Here is a 20,099-nt window from a genome sequence, read left to right on the forward strand (position 1 = left end):
TACAAACATCAATTAAAAGGATTTTTTTGTTGGCATTATGTAATCAATGCAACAAATAACACTATATATTAATATGTGACAATACCAGCCACTCTAAGACACGTTAAGAAAGTTTTAAATACTCCTGATAAACTCATTCACTTAACATTTGCTGAGTACCCAGTAATGCCAGACATTCTGTTAGGCACAGAGATTAACAAAGTAAATAAAGCACTGTCTCTACATTCAAGAAATTTACAAGCCAGTGCGGGAGACAGACAGACAATATGATGTAATTTAACAGATGCTATGATTAAACATACATATAGGCAGTAAGGGTGCACATAAGAACCACCAATATTATAGCACCTTCCATAAAACTGGTGCTTAGCATGCCCTGTGTAACTAACCTGCACATTCTGCACATGTACCCACGAACTTAAAATAAAAATAATTTTTTTTAAAAAAAGGAAAGGGGAAAAAAAAACAAAACTGGTGTTTAGGCTGTGCATAGTGGGTCATGCCTGTAATCCCAGCAGTTTGGTAGGGCAAGAAGGGTGGACTGCTTGAGCTCAGGAGTTCGAGACCAGCCTGGGCAACATGGCGAAACCCCGTCTCCACAAAAAATACAAAAAATAATTAGTCAAGTGTTCATGCCTGTAGTCCCAACTACCTACCTATGGGGCTGACGTGAGATGATCACTTGACCCCAGGAAGTCAAGGCTGCAGTGAGCCAAGATGGTGCCACTGCACTCCAGCCTGGGTGACAAAGTGAGACACTATCTCCAAAACAAAAACAAAAAAACCTAGTGCTTTAATTAAGAGAAATGTAGAGTACAGAAGAAAATAAAAGAGCTCTTGGCAGGCCAAGGCAGGAGGATTGCTTGAGCCCAGGAGGCCGAGACCAAACTGGGAAACACAGTGAGATCTTGTTTCTACAAAAAATAAAAATAAAAATAAAAAATTAGCCAGGTGTGGTGGTGCACACTTGTAATCAGTCCCAACTACTCAGGAGGCTGAGATGAGAGGATCACTTGAGGAAACCAGGAGACCGAGGTTGCAGTGAGCCATGGATTGTGTCGCAGCACTCCAGCCTGGGTGACAAAGCAAAACCCTGTCTCAATTTAAAAAAATAAAGCACAGTACAATGATGAGAACTACCATACCAACATTTATAACTGTGAAATTTCATAATATGAGGAATCAACAAAAGGTTCTGAAAGCAGAAGGGGGAAAGGTTACATTCAAATAGCCAGAGCAAATCATGGCATCAAACTTCTCAACAGGAAACTGGGAGGCAACAACACATTTTCAAAGAACTCGTTACAGAAACAATTTTATAAAATGTGAAAAGCAGAATAAAGCCTATTACCAACATATAAGAAGAAATTGAGGGGTGAAGAGAGGTGAAGCTGGGAACTATTTTCATCATAAGTAATTTTACTTAAACATCTTAAAATTCTATGCTCCACAGATACTTTCTAAAGAAACTACTGAAAAATGAACTTCACAAATCAACAAAAACAACACAAACCAGTAAAGACAGCCTAAGATATGGTACACAAAAGAACCTACAGGGCCAGGTGCAGTGGCTCACACTTGTAATCCCAGCACTTTGGGAGGCTGAGGCAGGAGGATCACTTGAGGTCAGGAGCTCAAGACCAGCCTGGCCAAAATGGTGAAACCCCGTCTCTACTAAAAACACAAAAATTAGCACGGCATGGAGGCATGAGCCTATAGTCGCAACTACTTGGGAGGCTGAGGCAGTAGAATCCCTTGAACCCAGGCAGCAGAGGTTGCAGTGAGCCGAGATCACGCCACTGCACTCCAGCCTGGGCGACAGAGCGAGACTCCATCTCAAATAAATAAATATATATACATATAAACAAACAGACAAATAAAAAGAACCTATATGAAAATAGCAAATGTAAAGTTAGCAGGACGACAGCAAAGGAAAATCCCAAGATGGCAGCTTGGTAGGGGGCTAGAGAACAACCAGAACAGATTGGCAAAGGAGAATAAAGAGCTCCCGAAGCACGCAGAGGAGGTACACACAAAAATTTACTTTCAATAGAAGAATATGTGTATGCACATATATGTATGAATGTGTGTGTGCGTATGAATGAACCAAAAGATTTTATTAAAGAATGTAGGTAGAAGAGGGGCCCAGTCGCTCACGCCTATAATCCCAATACTTTGGGAGGCCGAGGCAGGCAGATCACCTGAGGTAGGGAGTTGGAGACTAGCCTAATCAACATGGAGAAACCCCGTCTCCACTAAAAATACAAAATTAGCCGGGCGTGGTGGCGCATGCCTGTAATCCCAGCTACTCGGGGGGCTGAGGCAGGAGAATCGCTTGAACCTGGGAAGCGGAGGTTGCAGTGAGCCGAGATCGAGCCATTGCACTCAAGCCTGGGCAATAAGAGCAAAACTCCGTCTCGGGGAGGGGGGGAAAAAGGAATGTGGTCTATAGAATAAGCACCAGTACATATAAAATTACAAATATATTTTAAAAAAGGCAATAATTAACTACTACAAAACAAAGTTAGAAAATTAACTCATAGTGTAACATTTGGCTCAGCAGTAGAGAGTATTTATCTTATTAAAAAAAAGGGATCATTTGGCCAAGCATGGTGGCTCACACCTATAATCCCAGCACTTTGGGAGGCCAAGACAGGAGGATCACTTGAGCGCAGGAGTTCAAGACCAGCCTGGGAAACATGCTGCAACTCCATCTCTACAAAAATTAAAAAATTAACCAGATGAGGTGGCGCACACTTCTAGTCCCAGCTACTCAGGAGGCTGAGGTGGGAGGATCACTTGAGCCTGGGAGGTTGAGGCTGCAGTGAACTGTGATCACCCACTGCAATCCAGACTGGGCAACCAAGTGAGACTCTGTCTCAAAAAGAAAGCAAAATTAGTTGACCAAAAATTATGATAATGATACTAAGAGAATTAAAAAAAAAAAAAAAAAAGGAGTAACTATACTAAGAGGATTTAAAAAGAGTAACAACTAAATGGCCTACATATTGTACTAGAAAATAATTTTTTAGGCCGGGCGCGGTGGCTCAAGCCTGTAATCCCAGCACTTTGGGAGGCCGAGACGGGCGGATCACGAGGTCGGGAGATCGAGACCATCCTCGTTAACACGGTGAAACCCCGTCTCTACTAAAAAATACAAAAACTAGCCAGGCCCGAAGTGGGGTGCCTGTAGTCCCAGCAGCTGGGAGGCTGAGGCAGAATGCGTGAACCCGAGAGGGAGGAGGAGGCTTGCAGTGAGGCTGAGATCAGCCACTGTACTCCAGCCTGGGTGACAGAGCAGACTCCGTCTCAAAAAAAGAAATAATTTTTTAAACGGATTACATGTAAAATTGATAATTATTTGGCATTACACATATGACCCAGACAGAGGCAAATACCACAAGAAATAGCTAAGATGGAAAAACTAATTTCCTCTATGAAGAAAACTAGGGGTGAAAAACGGTAAAGCAAGTCACTACTATTTTTCATCATAAGTGATTTTTTTCTAATCTTTTAAAATTATGTATTATGTATTTGCTGTATAATGAGCTTGCCTGGTCTTTGTCCAGGGTTCCTGGTACAAAGCTTCTAAAATATTTGGTATTTCCAGAGTGACAGAAGGGACTGTCATTCACGAGCCCACTGGCTCACATCTGAGTTTATGCTAATGACATGACCTGTGGTAGACCCCCTAAATAGATCCAGGATGGCGCTGGTCTCCAAAAAGAACACTGTGATTAAAGAACTGGGACTCTGAGCTAGCTCAACCTCTAGGGTGGGGAAAAGAACTGAAGATTAAGTTCAATCACAGATTTTGTCAATTACCCCTACATAATGAACCCCCAAAATTTTTAATACCAAAGCTTAATAAAGCTTCCTGGTTGGTGAACACATTGATGTCCCAGAAGGGTGATGTACCCTATATGTTTCCATGGGGAGAGGGCATGGAAACTCTGCATGTGAGACCCTCCCAGACCTTGTTCTTTACATCTCATTAGGCTGGTTCTAATTTGTATTCTTTACAGCAAAATTCTAATTCTAAATACAGCATTTTCCTGAGTTCTGTGAGTCTAGTGAATTAGTGAACCTGAGGGAGATTGTGAGAATCTCAGGATTTGTAGCCAACTGGTGAAAAGTACAGGTGGCCTAGAATCTCCAGTTGTGGTTAATGTCTCAACTAGGGGCAGTCTTGTTGGGGACCATGCATTTCAACCTATGGAGACTAACTATGGGTTCTTATTCAGTATGTCAGGTGGGGTTAACACAGAATAGTACTATTTTTACTTAATTCTGTAAATTGTAAGGCAACTGTGTACCTCTGAAAAGTTAAGCAGATTAGTAACAGTATTGAATTTCCTTTAAAAAATTAAAATTCTGACAAGGGCAAAACTAGAAGAAAGAATGCTGCAACAACCTGAGCAATACATTCAAGAGAGTAAGAAATGCATCAAAGTAGTTAAGAACCAACAATGACTAGTTAGAAAAACGCCTCACCACAGAAGTGGAATACAGTAGGACCATGGTCAGGCAGTTAACCATCATAAAGCTATACCAATTAAAACAATGTGATTTGGGCCTTAAGGGTAGACAAATTGATCAAGGGAAGAAAACAGTGTCCAAGAACATACACACACACACACAATCACCTGAGTAACCCCAATGGTCAATAAATAATACAAAAAGGTGTTCAACTTTGCTAATCACTAGAAAAAGACAAACTACAACCATAATGCTCCCAGTTTGGCCACTATTTGCCACCTACTACTGAAAGTCCTATTTAGAGCAATTAGATAAGAAAAATTTAAAAAAAAAAAAAGCATATTCAAATTGTCAAGGAGTTTGTAAAGATCTCTCTATTAATAGATGGTGCAATCCTACATATAGAAAACTTTCAAAAACCCACTCTCAGTACCCCCCCAACACAACACACACACAAACCACTCACTTCAGCAAATTCAGCAAAGTTGAAGAATACAAACTCAACACACAAAAGTCAACTGTATTCCTATACAATGAACAATATGCAATACAAAACAGCAATGGGCAATATAAAAAGAAAAAGAAACCACTCAATATATAACAGCATCAAAAAGAATGCTTACGAATAGATTTCACTAAGAAAGCAAAACAGTTTTACATTGAAAACCATAAAAGCATTATTGAAAAAAATTAAAATGGAAAGATATCCCATGTTCATGAACAGGAAGACAACCCAAAGCGTTGAACGAATTCAACAAAATCCTTATCAAAATCTCAACGGGATGTTGCAGAAGTAGAAAATGAAACCTCGGCCGAGCGCAATGGCTCATGCCTATAATCCCTGTAATTCCAGCACTTTGGGAGGCCAAGGCAGGCGGGTCACAAGGTCAGGGGTTTAAGAACAGCCTGGCCAATATGGTGAAACCCCGTCTCTACTAAAAAGACAAAAAATTAGCCAGGCATGGTGGTGCACACCTGTAGTCCCAGCTACTCAGGAGGCTGAGACAGAAGAAGCGCTTAAACACGGGAGGCAGAGGTTGCAGCCAGCCGAGATCACATCACTGCATTCCAGCCTGGGCAACAGAGCAAGACTCAGTCTCAAAAAAATAAAAAGAGGAAGAAAATGGAATCTCAAGGGACCTTAAATAGCAAAAACAATTTTGAAAAACAAGAACAAAGTTGGTGGTCTCATACCGCCCAATTTGAAAATTTCTAGCGATCAAAATAACGTCATACTGGCATAAAGATAAACATACAGGCAAACAGGCAAACAGAATACAGAGAGCCGAGAAATCAATCTGCACATATGTGGTCAATTGATTTTCAACAGATGCAAAGACCATTCAACGGGAAAAGGGCAGTCTTTTCGTTTTTTGTTTTTTGAGACGGAGTCTCGCTCTGCTGCCCAGGTTGGAGGGCAGTGGCACAATCTTGGCTCACTGCAACCTCCACCTCCCGGGTTCAAGCAATTCTCCTGCCTCAGCCTCCTGAGTAGCTGGGACTACAGGTGTGCACCACCATGCCTGGCTAATTTTTTTTTGTATTTTTAGTAGAGACAGGGTTTCACTATGTTGGCCACACTGGTCCCAAACTCCTGACCTCGTAATCAGCCCGCTTTGGCCTCTCAAAGTGCTGGGATTACAGGCGTGAGCCACCGCACTCAGCCAGGACAGTCTTTTCAATGAATGGTGACGGGAAAACTGGATACACACATGCGAAAGAATGAAGCTGAACCCTTACCTTATACCACTAATAAAAATACTCAGACGTGGTGGCTCACGCCTGTAATCCCAACACTTTGGGAGGCTGAGGCGGGCCGATCACTTGAGGTCAGGAGTTCGACACCAGCCTGGTCAACATAGCAAAACCTCATCTCTACTAAAAATACAAAAATTAGCCAGGCATGGTGGCAAGCGCCAGCTACTCAGGAGGCTGAGGCAGGAGAATCGCTTGAACCCGGGAAGCAGAGGTTGCAGTGAGTCGAGATCACACCACTACACTCCAGCCTGGGTGACAGAGCAAGACTCTGTGTCAAAAAAAAAAAAAATTCAAAATTGATCGCAGACCTAAACTTAGGTAAAACTATAAAACCCTTAGTAAGAAACATAAGGGAAACTCTTACTAATGTTAGATTTGGCAATGATTTCTTAAGCATAACATCAAGCACAGGTAAGAGAATAAAGAATAGGAAAATTGTACTTCATTAAAATTAAAAACTTGTGCATCAAAACACACTATATAAGAATGAAAAAACAACCCACAGAATGAGACAAAAGATTTGCAAATATTTTATCTAATGGATTAATATCCAAAATATATAAAGAACTCCTGCATCTCAACAACAAAATAACGACTCAATTTTTAAACAGGCAAAGCTCTTGAATAAACATTTCTCCTTATACAAACGGTAAATAAGCATGTGAAAAGATGCCTAAATAACGTTGTCAATCATTAGGGAAATGCAAATTAAAAACCATAACGAGCTATCCCTCCATACCCATTAAAATGGCTATTATTAAAAATAGTAAGTGCTGGCCAGGATAAGGAGAAATTAGAACACTTGTGCACTGTTGATGGGAATGTAGAGTGGTTCAGCCACTTTGGAAAACAGTATTGTGGTTCCTCAAAAACTTAAAAATAGAATTACCATATGATCCAGCAATTCTACTTCTGGGTATACACCCAAAAGAATTCACTGGCCAGGTGCAGTGGCTCACCCATGTAATCCAGCACTTGAGAGGCTGAGGTGGGTGGATCGCCTAAGGTCAGGAGTTCAAAACCAGCCTGGCCAACATGGCGAAACCCTGCCTCTAATAAAAATATAAAAATTAGCTGGGTGTGGCAGCACATGCCTATAATCCCAGCTATTCTGGAGGCTGGGGTGGGAGGATCACTTGGACACAGGAGGATCACCTGGATGCAGGAGGCAAGAGGTTGCTGTGAGCCAAGATCACACCTCTGCAATCCTGCCTGGGGGCGACAGAATGAGACTCAATCTCCAAAAAAAAAAAAGAATTCGTAATTCCATTATTCACAGTAGCAAAAAGGTAGAAGCTATCCAAGTGTCCATCAACAGATAAATGGGATAAGGCCAAAGAGATCGGGCAAGAGGCCTTCAAGTGCAATGGAAAGCCACTGAAGAATTTTAAGAGGGGACATAATCCCCTGTAAGTCATATTTTTCAAAGATCCTTCTGTCTACCAAACAGAGCATGGGATTGTGGGGGGAAAAGCAGCTGGGAAACCAGGCAGATGTTATGCATCAGGGATGGTATTTTGGACTACAATAACAGCAGCAAAGATGATACAAAAATCAGCAGGTTCATGTACTATGGGTAGGGATATAAATGGTTATAACCTTTTAGAATATAATTTAACAATTAATTAAAATTTAAAATCTTGATCTAGACAATTCCATTCCGAAGAATTAATCGCTATATTTGCAAAAGTGTATAAAAACTGTGTGTAAGAAATTTTACTGAAGCATTATTTGTAGTGGCTAAAAAAACTAAAACAATTTCAAGAGCCATCAACAGAGAACTGATTAAATACATCTTATGGATACTAATGCAGCCCCTTAAAAATGCCTGTCATAGAATGTATAATGTTGGGGAAAAAAGCAGGATTCTAGACTGTGGGAACAGCATTTTTGTAAAACTGTTCATATTTGTCTAGTATTGACATTTATGAATTAATTATTGTTTTAAATATATCAAACCAGGCCAGGCGCAGTGGCTCACGCCTGTAATCCCGGCACTTGCGGAGGCCAAGGCAGGCGGATCATGAGACCAGCCTGGCCAACATAGTGAAACCCCTATATAAAATTACCCAGGCGTGGTGGCGTGTGCCTGAAATCCAGCTACTCGGGAGGCTGAGGCAGGAGAATCACTCGAACCCAGGAGGTGGAGGTTGCAATGAGCTGAGATTGTACCACTGCACTCCAGCTGGCACAACAGTGTGAGACTTTGTCTCAAAAAAATCAAACCAGAGTGATTCTCTCTATAACAATGTCATTCTCACTCACTTGCATTCTGATGAGCTTTCTTGGGAGAAAAATATATGTGCCAGAAACTTGAGGTGCACCCATGGTAGTGTGCAATCAACTAATCAAACGGAAAAACATCGGAAAACTATGTCACACATGGAAAAGCTGTGCTTAGGTTGGAATTATGTAAAACCTAAGATCCATAATGCAGGAATTTGTTTCATTTGGTACTTAGAAAAGTACCTGAAACTAAAAGGTATTCAGTTACAAATAAAAGATAACAAAAATCATAAAGGAGTATAATTTTCCCCCAAATGTTTGAAGGTCTTGTAAAAGAGGCCTGGTGGTGCATGCCTGTAGTCCCAGCTACTAGGGAGGCCGAGGCAGGAAGATCGCTAGGGCCCAGGAGGTCAAGGCTACAGCAAGCCATGAACCTGCCACTGCAATCCAGCCTGAGAAACAAACAGAGCAAGATCTTGACTCAAAAAAAAAAAGACAGGAAAAAAAAAAAAAAGCAGCAGTAGCCTCTAGAGATAGTGAAATCAGAATAGCTAAAAACAAAACAGACAATACCACATGTGCTGACAAAGATGTAGAAGTAACAGGAACTCTCATAATACATTTTTGGTGGAAGTGTAAATTGGTATCATCCTTTTGGGAAATTCTGGCAGTGTCTACTAAAAGTATGCCTACTGTATGACCCAGCAATTCTCCTCCTAAGACATATAACAAAAAGACACTAGCGCATGTCCACCAAAGACACGTATAAGAAAGTTAATATTAGTTTTATTCATAATAGTCAAAAACTAGAAACAATCCAAATACACATCAATAGGAGAATAACTTAACAGGTTTACGTAATCAGGCAAAAATAATGCAGAGTTTTCTGATTTGAATGACTACGATAGCTAATGCAAAAAAAAAGGGCAGGATTTAAAAGCAAAAAGAAAAATTCAGTTGGAATTATCTATAATAATGAACATTTTGATCTAGAGGTCTGGAACTAAGAAGAGAGACAAACAAGCTAGAGATATCAGTAGCTTTAAAAATAATCACTATTGGTAGGGCACCGTGGCTCACACCTGTAATCCCAGCACTCTGGGAGGCCGAGGCAGGCAGATCAAGAGGTCAAGAGATCGAGACCATCCTGTCCAACATGGTGAAAGCCCATCTCCACTAAAAATACAAAAAAACAGTTGGGCGTGGTGGCACACGCCCGTAGTTCCAACTACTCAGGAGGCTGAGGCAGGAGAATCACTTGAACCCAGGAGGCAGAGACTGCAGTGAGCCCAGATCATGCCACTACATTTCAGCCCAGGTGACAGAGCGAGACTCCACTGGGCATGGTGGCGGGCACCTGTAATCCCAGCTACCCCAGAGGCTGAGGCAGGAAAATTGCTTCAACCTGGGAGGCAGAAGTTGAAGTGAGCCGAGATCGCGCCACTGCATTCCAGCTGAGGCAAGAGAGCCAGACTCTGTCTCAAAAACTAAAAATAAAAAGTAATAATTGGTGGGATGTAGTGGTTCACCCCTGTAATCCAGCACTTGGGAGGCTGAGTTGGGTGGGTCACCTGAGGTCAGCCTGTCCAACATGGCAAAACCCCACCTCTACTAAAAATACAAAAATTAGCCGGGTGTGGTGGCACATGCCTGTAATCCCAGCTAGTCAGGAGACTGAGGCAAAGAATTGCTTGAACCCAGGAGGCAGAGGTTGCAGTGAGTCCAGACTGCACCACTGCACTCCAGCCTGGGCAACAGAGCAAGACTCTGTCTCAAAACAAAATAATAAACAATATTAGATGGGAGAAGAGGTCAAAGTCATAGATAAGACTACAAGATGGCCATGGACGGTGGCTCATGCCTATAATTCCAACACTTTGGGAGGTGGAGGCGGATGGATCACCTGAGGTCAGGAGTTCAAGACCAGCCTGGCCAACATGGTGAACCCCCATCTCTACTAAAAATACAAAAATTAGCCAGGCGTAGCGGCACATGCCTGTCATCCCAGCTACTTCAGAGGCTGAGGCAGGAGAATCACCTGAAACCAGGAAGCAGAGGTTGCAATGAACCGAGATCATGCCACTGCACTCCAGCCTGGGAAACAAGAGCAAAACTCCATCTCAAAAAAAAAAAAAAAAGAAAAGAAACGAAAAAGAAAAAGACTACAACAGCTGGGCATGGTAGCTCATACCTGTAATCTCAGCACTTTGGGAGGCTGAAGCAGGAGGATCACTTGAGGCCAGGAGTTCGAGACCAGCCTGGTCAACATGGTGAAACTGTCTCTACTAAAACTACAAAAATTAGCCAGGCATGGTGGCATGCACCTGCAATTCCAGCTAATCCAGAGGCTGAGGCACTTGAACCCAGAATCCCTTGAACCCAGGAGGTGGAGGTTGCAGCGAGTCAAGATCATACCACTGCACTCCAGCTTGGGCAACAGGGCAAGACTCTGTCCCCCTTCCAAAAAAAAGAAAGAGAGAGAGAGAGAGAGAGAGGGAGGGAGGGAGAGAAAGGAAGGAAAGAAAGAAAGAAAAGAAAGGAAGACAGGAAGAAAAGAAGGAAGGAAGGAAGGAAGAAAGGGGACTACAGGAGCATAATACTAGGAAATAACCTTCATTTAATAAATATCTGAATATATTATAAGGAGTCAGTAAGAATAACTGAAAGAAGGGGAAAAAATCAAGAGTTAGGAGAACCACGTGAATTGTATGGTAAAAGCCAAGGAACAAAAAATAGAGTTTCAAGTAGGAGAAAATGGTCAAGCAACAGCAAATGTAGCAAATAAAGCCTAAAGATCAGTGCATTTACCAATAGCATTAGCTAAAACAAAGCAGAATGACAAATCAATCATATATCAGTAACTGAATAGAAAATGGGAAAATAGTGTGGGGGGGGTGTGTGTGTGTGCACGTGCACACGCATGTGTATATAATTTTTTAGACCCTTAAATCAGAGGTTGGCAATTATTTCCTGTAAAGGAACAGAGAGTAAATATTTTAGGCTTTACAAGCATCTATGGTCTCTGTCACATATTCTTGTATACACACTAAAATAAGCTATAGGCCAGATTTGCCCAACTCTCGCCTAAAAATAATTTCTGCTCCCATATCAAGCATTTAGAGAAAAAGTTTACACAGAGCTAAATACCATTTTCACACATAAAGATAATGTTATTTCTTGGAGCATGATTCGAGTTGCTTTTCTCCCTTCAGTGACAGCGATACTACATGTTAATAAATCTGAACCACTCTCTTGATTCATTAAAATCAAAAGCTCAACCATATGTAATCCCAACAGCTGCTTTCTATAACAAAAAAAATAGGCCTGGCCGGGTATGGCGGCTCATGCCTGTAATCCCAGCACTGTGAAAGGCCAAGGCTGGCAGATCACTTCAGCTCACAAGTTTGAGGCCAGCCTGGGCAACATGGCAAAACCTTGTCTCTACTAAAAATACAAAAAATCAGTCAGGCATAGTGATGCATGCCTGTAGTTCCAGCTACTCAGGAGGCTGAGGTAGGAGAATCACCCAAGTCCAGGAAGTCAGGGCTGCAGTGAGCCGTGATTGCACTACTGCACCCTATTCTAAGTGACAGAGCCATACACTGCCTCAAAAAACAAACCAACATACATCTGACCCTTTAACCTAAAGAACTTCTTCAGGCCCTATCCTCCAAAGGAATTTTAATAAATTCTGCATCATCCAACGGTACATTCAACTATTTCTGGATAACAGGGGTAAAAATATAATTTGTGGTCAACTGTTTAAATCCATTTTAATTATGTTAATCAAGATGATTAAGCTGTGGCTGAAGAATCAAGTTTAAAGACAGCATCCACCAGTTGCAATTACAAACAATACCACAGCAAAAAGTATAACCCGAAAGAACCTTTCCCCTTTGACAAAAAAACTGTATGCATTGCTTGAGTAGCACTTACTCCTGCTGCAACAATCCTTAGAAAAAGCAAAGCAATAACCAGCTCATAGACAAGGCAAGGGGAACTCATGAGCATGGTGATTCCAAATTCAAAAAATAGTAGCTGTTAGTGGCCTACAATTTTAGCAAGAAAAGGAAAGTAAAGGGAATTCGTGTGCAGGGATTTCTTTACTTTTGCTGAACTTGGGTTTAAAAATCAAAATAATGGCTGGGCGCAGCGGCTCACACCTGTAATCCCAGCACTCTGGGAGGCCAAGGTGGGCAGATCACGAGGTCAGGAGATCAAGACCATCCTGGCTTAACAGAGTGAAACCCCATCTCTACTAAAAATACAAAAAATTAGCCGGGCATGGTGGTAGGCGCCTGCAGTCCCAGCTACTCGGGAGGCTAAGGCAGGAGAATGACGTGAACCTGGGAGGAGGAGCTTGCAGTGAGCCCAGATCATGCCACTGCACTCCAGCCTGAGCGACAGAGCCAGACTCCGTCTCAAAAAATAAAAAAATAAAAATAAAAATAAGGCAAGTTCAGGCCGGGCATAGTGGCTCACATCTGTAATTCCAACACTTTGAGAGGCCAAGGCGGGTGGATCACCTGAGGTCAGGAGTTTGAGACCAGCCTGGCCAACATGGTGAAACTCCATCTCTACTAAAAAAAAAATTCAAAAAATTTAGCCAGGCATGGTGGCACACACCTGCAATCCCAGCTACTTGGGAGGTTGTGACAGGGAATCGCTTGAACCTGGGAGCCAGAGGTTACAGTGAGCCGAGAAGGCGCCACTGCACTCCAGCCTGAGCAACAGAGCGAGATTCCATCTCAAAAACAATAAACAAACAAAAATAAGGCAGGTTCAAACAAAAAGAAACAACAGTATCATTCACAATAGTCAAATTCAAGTTTTGCTTTTTGGAACTTTGTGAAATCCTCCCCCCCATCCCATCTCAAATATTTTAGATTTGTGGTTGGTTGAACACACAGCTGCAGCCTCCATGGAAGACTGATTGTATAGACAACTCATGATTACAGGCGACTTTCTGTATCTGAGGAGGACTGGTTCTAAGACCCTCCCCAGATACCAAAATCTGAGGATACTCAAGTACCTTAGTTGGCCAGTTTTATCTGTGGATGCAGAACCAGAAGATGTGGCGGGCCTACTATAATTGAAGAAGGGAAGAAAACCCCATATCATAATGGAAACAAAACTTATCTACACAAGGCACAAAATGCATTTACAGTCGTTATTTGTACCTAATACTTGTGAATTTACTGCCTGAGGGATATCCTAATCCATAAATTGCCCAAACAAAGAAGCAGCTGAAAATTATTACTAGTTAAAATAGCATGTTTACTGTTTCTTTAAAATTTACCTGGCATAACTGAAGCCTTGTACCCTTTGACCAACATCTTTCAGTCTTTCTCTACCCCCTGGCATCCACCATTCTACTTTCTACTTTTATGAATATTTTGCAGTATTTGTCTTTTTTGTTTTGCTTATTTCACTTAGCACAGTATTCTCTAGGCACATCTATGTTATCACAATTGGTATGATTTTCTTTTTTTCTTGAGACGGAGTCTCAAATGTAGTAAGGTGTTGGTATCCTCAGGTGGTCCTGGAACCAATCCCCCAAGGATATCAAGGAACATTCTAAATACATAAGAATAATTCAGATAAGTTATCCAATTTGCCTACAATTCTAGATCCTGAACCCAACTGATTCTCATTACAGAAAAATTATCTGTCATTTCACAGAATGTAAAAGCAGTTGTAGTACATTTTATAGTGACTTACTTTATCAACATCTGTAGCATTCCACAGAACCAAGATGTTAAATCCAACACCTGGCCCATCTCAATCTTCCTTTTATTTCTAAGAACAGAAAAACTACTACTTACCATTCAGAAATCTCTTGCTTCAATTGAGGAACTTCACTAAGTGCTGAATCAGTATCCATGAAACCAAGAAAGTCTTGTTTTATATTAAGGGAAGTCTTCTCCAAACCCTTGCCTGATGTTTCATGACCCCTTGACAAAGCATCCAAATCACCTGGTTGTATCTCTGACCCCTGACCTTCTGTAAGACGGACCCGATGACCAGAAGAACTGGAAATATTATTCCCTTCTTGGTCAGAGCTGTTCTTTTGTTTTCCATCTCTTTGGGGCTTACTATTCAGCCCATCATCCCGAAAGCCTTTGGCAAATGGATTGTAATCTATTTTCAGCTGAGTAATCTGAATGTTCTGATAAGCTGTGACTGCAAAGAATTCAGTCTGTGGGAAGGTAAAAGTGTGGACACCAGGGCCATTTAATTGTATCACCTCCACAGCCTTTTCTGCAGGCACCAAATGAAGCCTTGGCAGGTAACGATGCATAGAGTGCAAGATGATATGCCCTTCTTGGTCCAGTGTATTGTTGGTAAGTTTGAGTTTATAGAAAGATACTGGTTGATGCATCCAATAATGACCTGTGGAAGGAGATTCTGGATGAATAAAAACCCTCCCCAAAACATGAGGTTCAGCCTTCCCACTGGGTTCCCACCAACGACCATTCCACTTATAACGATGGTTATCCACAGGAGATATATCCATGACAAGAATATACTTCAAATTTGAATCTAAACCTGTTATCCAATAACGACAATAAGGAAACATGCGTCTTCCTTGCTTGGTCAGAATCATTTCTGTGCTTCGATGATAGAACTCATTCCACATACTATTGTTATCGAGGGTAACAGTGATTCCACCCACAGTACAATCAGCTGGAAGGCAAATCTTCCCTTTAGATTTTACTGGTGATGACACACTACTAGCCAAAGCACAGGCATCCTGATTAGTAACCAAAATTCCTTGATCAGTTTTGCCATTTCCTGGCTGCTTTAAGATGACAAAGAAGGTAGGTGCTGCTCCTGCCACTGTTCCACCATCTTGATTAGCCAATATAATCTGCTGTTTCTCCTCCATGATTTCAGTAGGAAACTCAGTAGTAAGACAACTGTAATCACCACATAGTCACAATGGCCTTCCCATCCTAAGAAACAAGCAAAAAAACCAAAAACAAAAAACACCCTTTAATCAAGTGAGTATTTATTTCTTGAACAAAAATACAAGAATGATGTCATCCCCAAAATATTCCTAAATTCTTGTAAGACTTTGCTTCTAAGCTTTTCTTTCAATTACAGTAAGAATATTTATTCTGGAATATCTAATCATTTTTTAAAGTTCATTTTAATCTAATTAGGTAAGTCGCTCATATCCTAATCCTCTAACAATTCACTATAAATACTATAATCTCACACAAAGAAACAAAAGTATATATTCATTATTTAAAAAAATAAAAGTATACAAAATTAAAAAGTTAAATTTGAAGGTTATGCATTTTTAAAGCATCCTAACACTTTATGAATTAATTTGCCAGAAGATTCCTTTACACAGCAAGTTCCCCTGTGATGAGTAAATTAAATAAGTAAATTTCCATTTTCATTCCAAAGAGCTAATTGTACAGAATTAGTTCTTCACATGGTTCAGAAGACATGGTTCCATAAGTAAGTAAAAAGCTATCTTAACTTCTTAGTACACACATTTAAAGAAGCCATGACAAATCACTGGAACTCAATGGACCTTACACTGAAAAAAATTCCAGATGAACCTAATATTTAATTTTTTTATTCCTAAATCCTGAAAAAAGTTTTTTTATGAGACACAAAACCTAAAACCAGTAAAGCAGGAAAAAAAAAAAAAGTTGATAAATTTAATATTATATAAGGCCAGGTGCGGTGGCTCACACCTGCAATCCCAGCACTTTGAGAGGCCAAGGCTGGTGGATCATTTCAGGCCAGGAATTCGAGACCAGCCTGGCCAACACGGCAAAACCCCATCTCTATTAAAAACTAAAAAATTAGGCCGGGCGCGGTGGCTCAAGCCTGTAATCCCAGCACTTTGGGAGGCCGAGGCGGGTGGATCGCGAGGTCAGGAGATCGAGACCATCCTGGCTAACATGGTGAAACCCCGTCTCTACTAAAAATACAAAAAAAAATTAGTCAAGGCAGGCGGCTCTGTGGTCCCAGCCACCGGGAGGCTGGAGGGCGGAGAATGGCGTGAACCCGAGTGGAGCTGCAGTGAGCCGAGATCGCCACTGCACCCAGCCCAAGCAACAGAGCAAGACTGGCCTCAAAAAAAAAAAAAAAAACTAAAAAAATTAGGTCGGGTGTGTGGTGGCATGCCCAGTAGTCCTGCAGCTACTCAGGAGGCTGAGGGCACGAGAATCACTTGAACCCAGGAGGCATAAGGTGCACTGAGCCAAGATCACGCCACTGCACTCCAGCGTGGGTGACAGGGAAAGACTGTCTCAAAGAAATAAAAATAAAATAAAATGTAATATTCTGTAAATTTTTTAATCTGGCAAAATCATTTAAGCAAAATCAAAAAGCAAATAACTAACCAGGAAAAGGTATGTGCAACTTATAAAGAACTCATTTCCCTAATATAAAAAGGAGACTAGACGTGGTGACTGCCACCTATAATCCCAGCACTTTGGGAGGCCAAGGCAGGAGGATCGCTTGAAGTCAGGAGTCCCAGACCAGCCTGTCCAACATAGTGAAAGCCTGTCTCTATTAAAAAATAATAGTGGCCGGGAGCAGTGGCTCACGCCTGTAATCCAAGCACTCTGGGAGACCAAGGAGGTCAGATCACTTGAGGTCAGGAGTTCAAGACAAGCCTGGCCAACATGGTGAAACCCCATCTCTACTAAACATAAAAAAATTAGCTGGACATGGTGGTGTGCGCCTATAATCCCAGCTACTTAGGAGGCTAAGGCAAGAGAATCGCTTGAACCTAGGAGGTGGAGTTGCAGTGAGCCAAGATGGCACCACTGCACTTCAGCCTGGGTGACAGAGCAAGACTCTGACTCAAAAAAATAAAATAAAAATACATTAACAATAATAATAATATTTATAGGCTTCCTACAAATCAACAAGACCAAAAACCTAACAGAAAAATAAGTAAAGGATAATAAACGCAAATGGCTATGAATATGTATATAGTGAAGAGGAAAGGAAATTAAAATCATCTTGAGATTGTTTTTTGGTTTTTTTTTTTTTTGAGATGGAGTCTTGCTCTGTCGCCCAGGCTGGAGTGCAGTGGCCGGATCTCAGCTCACTGCAAGCTCCGCCTCCCGGGTTCACGCCATTCTCCTGCCTCAGCCTCCCGAGTAGCTGGGACTACAGGCGCCAGCCACCTCGCCTGGCTACTTTTTTTGTAATTTTTTTAGTAGAGACGGGGTTTCACCGTGTTAGCCAGGATGGTCTTGATCTCCCGACCTCGTGATCCGCCCATCTCGGCCTCCCAAGGTGCTGGGATTACAGGCTTGAGCTACCGCGCCCGGCCTTGAGATTGTTTTTTTACTTATCAGACTGGCAAAAATCAAAGCCTGGTAGTGTTGGAAAGGGTATAGGTCAACCAGCATTCTCCCCTAACTAGTTACTGGGAGTATAAAATAACAGAATCTCTATGAGAAAGGGAAACTTGAAAATATCGAAAGTACAAATCCATATATCATCCTACAACAAAGAAGTTTTTCCAGGACTTTAAGTTTTTTTAATTCACTGATAAAACCCACTATAGGACTTTATTTTAAATACATACACCTATGATAAATGATTATCTATACAAGATTATCCCCTGCATTCCCATTTATAACAGCAAAAGACTAGACAGGAAGAGAGAAGTCCTTAAAGTGGTAAAACAAATGATGGCACATCCACAGAGTGGAATGATAACAGTCATAAAAGAGAATGTATAAGCTTAATGAATGCATGCAAAAAATATCTACAAGATATATTAAGCGCAAAATGTTCAGAAGAGTTGTAAATTATGCCACACGTCTTTTAAAAGTTTTTCTGTTTGTCTGTTTGTTTTTGAGATGGAGTCTCGCTCTATTGCCCAGGCTGGAGTACAGTGGCTCAATCTCAGCTCACTACAAGCTCCGCCTCTCGGGTTCATGCCATTCTCCGGCCTCAGCCTCCCCAGCAGCTGGGACTACAGGCAACCGCCACCACGCCCGGCTAATTTTTTTGTATTTTTAGTAGAGACGGGTTTTCACCATGTTAGCCAGGATGGTCTCAATCTCCTGACCTCATGATCCACCCGCCTTGGCCTCCCAAAGTGCTGGGATTATAGGCGTGAGCCACCGCGCCCGGCCTAAAAGTTTTTTATTGTACTTCTTAAACTTCAGACAGGGAGTACACGTGCAGGTTTGTTTATATAAGTGTACTGCATAATATAAGGTTTGGGCTTCTAATGATCCCATCATCCAAGCAGTGAACATAGTACCTGATAGGTAGTTTTTCAACTCTTGTAAAAGTTTTTTTCCTTAATAAAGTCAAAGAAATAGACAGTATTTCGGTCTTTAAAATAAATAAACCAAAGAATGAAAAAGAACAGGTAAATATTTGCTTTACACAGACTATCTCTGGAAAGACAGAACAAAGTAGTACTGGTCATATCCAAGGAAAACTTGATGACTTGGAAAAGATACCCTTTTACACTTTCTAAATTTTGTGCCTTGTGAACACACAATCTTTAAAAACTAAAAAACAGGCCAGGTGGGCAGGTGCAGTGGCTCACGCCTGTCATTCCAGCACTTTAGGAGGCCAAGGTGGGAGAAACGTTTGAGGTCAAGAGTCCAAGACCTGCCTGGTCAAAATAGCCAGAGTCGGTCTCTACCAAAAAAAAAAAAGAAAAACAATTAGCGGGTATGGTGGCTAGGAGGCTGAGACAGGAGGACACCTTCAGCAGCCCTGAAAGTTCAGGTTGCAGTGAGCCATAACTATATCACTACACTCTAGCCTAGGAGACAGAGTGAGACCCCATCTCTTTAAAAAAAAACAAAGTTAAAATTAAATTAATTATTAAAGGTTATAAAAAAAAAAAGGTCATATATATTGTACGATTCCATTTATATGAGATGTCCAACACAGGCAAATCTAGAGAAACACAAAGTAGATTAGTGGTTTCAGGCGAAGGGGTAACTGGGACTAACTACTAAAGGGTGTGAGATTTCTTTTTGGTGTACACTTTAAAATGATGAATTATGTTATGTGAACTGTATCTCAATAAAAAGTTATAATAAAGAAATCTGATGCCGGCCGTGGTGGCTCATGCCTACAATCCCACAACTTTGGGAGGCTAAGGCAGGAGGATCACTTGAGCCCAGGAGTTTGAGACCAACCTGGAAAACACAGTGAGACTCCATCTCTACAATGGTGTGTACCTGTAGTCCCAGCTACTTGAGTGGCTGAGGTGAGAGGATCACTTGAGCCTGGGGGTGGGGAGGCTGAGGCTACAATGAGCTGTGATGGGGCCACTGCACTCCAGTCTAGATAACAGAGTGAGACCCTGTATCAAAAAAAAAAAAAGAAATCTGACTGCTAAAATCAACTGAACTGATATACTAAATAAAAGCTACAGCTTCTAGTTTTTATACAAAAAGGAAGATGACACTTCCCCACCCCTGTGTAAGTGGGTCAGTAATCTTAATCAAATTCAGCCATTATTAGTCTTCATTATAATTAAAAAGTATTTTACCTTTCATGAGGGCTAATGATGAGCAGTAAAAGCATCTAATCTGAATTTTACCTCTTCTTACAAGATTGGTCATACATCTCCAAAGCTTAAAATATCTGTTAGTCTACAGATAATAGATATTTTTAAA

The 20,099-nt window shown here is 41.3% G+C and overlaps 1 protein-coding gene across 17 annotated transcripts in view; it reads right to left on the reverse strand.

Annotated features, from left to right (window-relative positions):
• MGA (MAX dimerization protein MGA) overlaps positions 1–20,099 on the reverse strand; it is a 168,032-nt gene that overhangs the window by 80,842 nt on the left and 67,091 nt on the right. For 15 of the 17 annotated variants that reach the window (XM_021940454.2, XM_031668802.1, XM_031668808.1 and 12 more), the window contains exon 2: positions 14,289–15,419. The exons of the other annotated variants lie outside the window; for them this stretch is intronic. In XM_021940454.2, coding sequence (XP_021796146.2) covers positions 14,289–15,352 — 1,064 coding nt within the window. In that variant the 5' untranslated portion in view covers positions 15,353–15,419. The remainder of the gene's footprint in view (positions 1–14,288; positions 15,420–20,099) is intronic. 17 annotated transcript variants of the gene reach the window in all.

Source organism: Papio anubis, chromosome 7, assembly GCF_008728515.1.
Source record: "Papio anubis isolate 15944 chromosome 7, Panubis1.0, whole genome shotgun sequence".
NCBI classification, from domain to species: domain Eukaryota; kingdom Metazoa; phylum Chordata; class Mammalia; order Primates; family Cercopithecidae; genus Papio; species Papio anubis.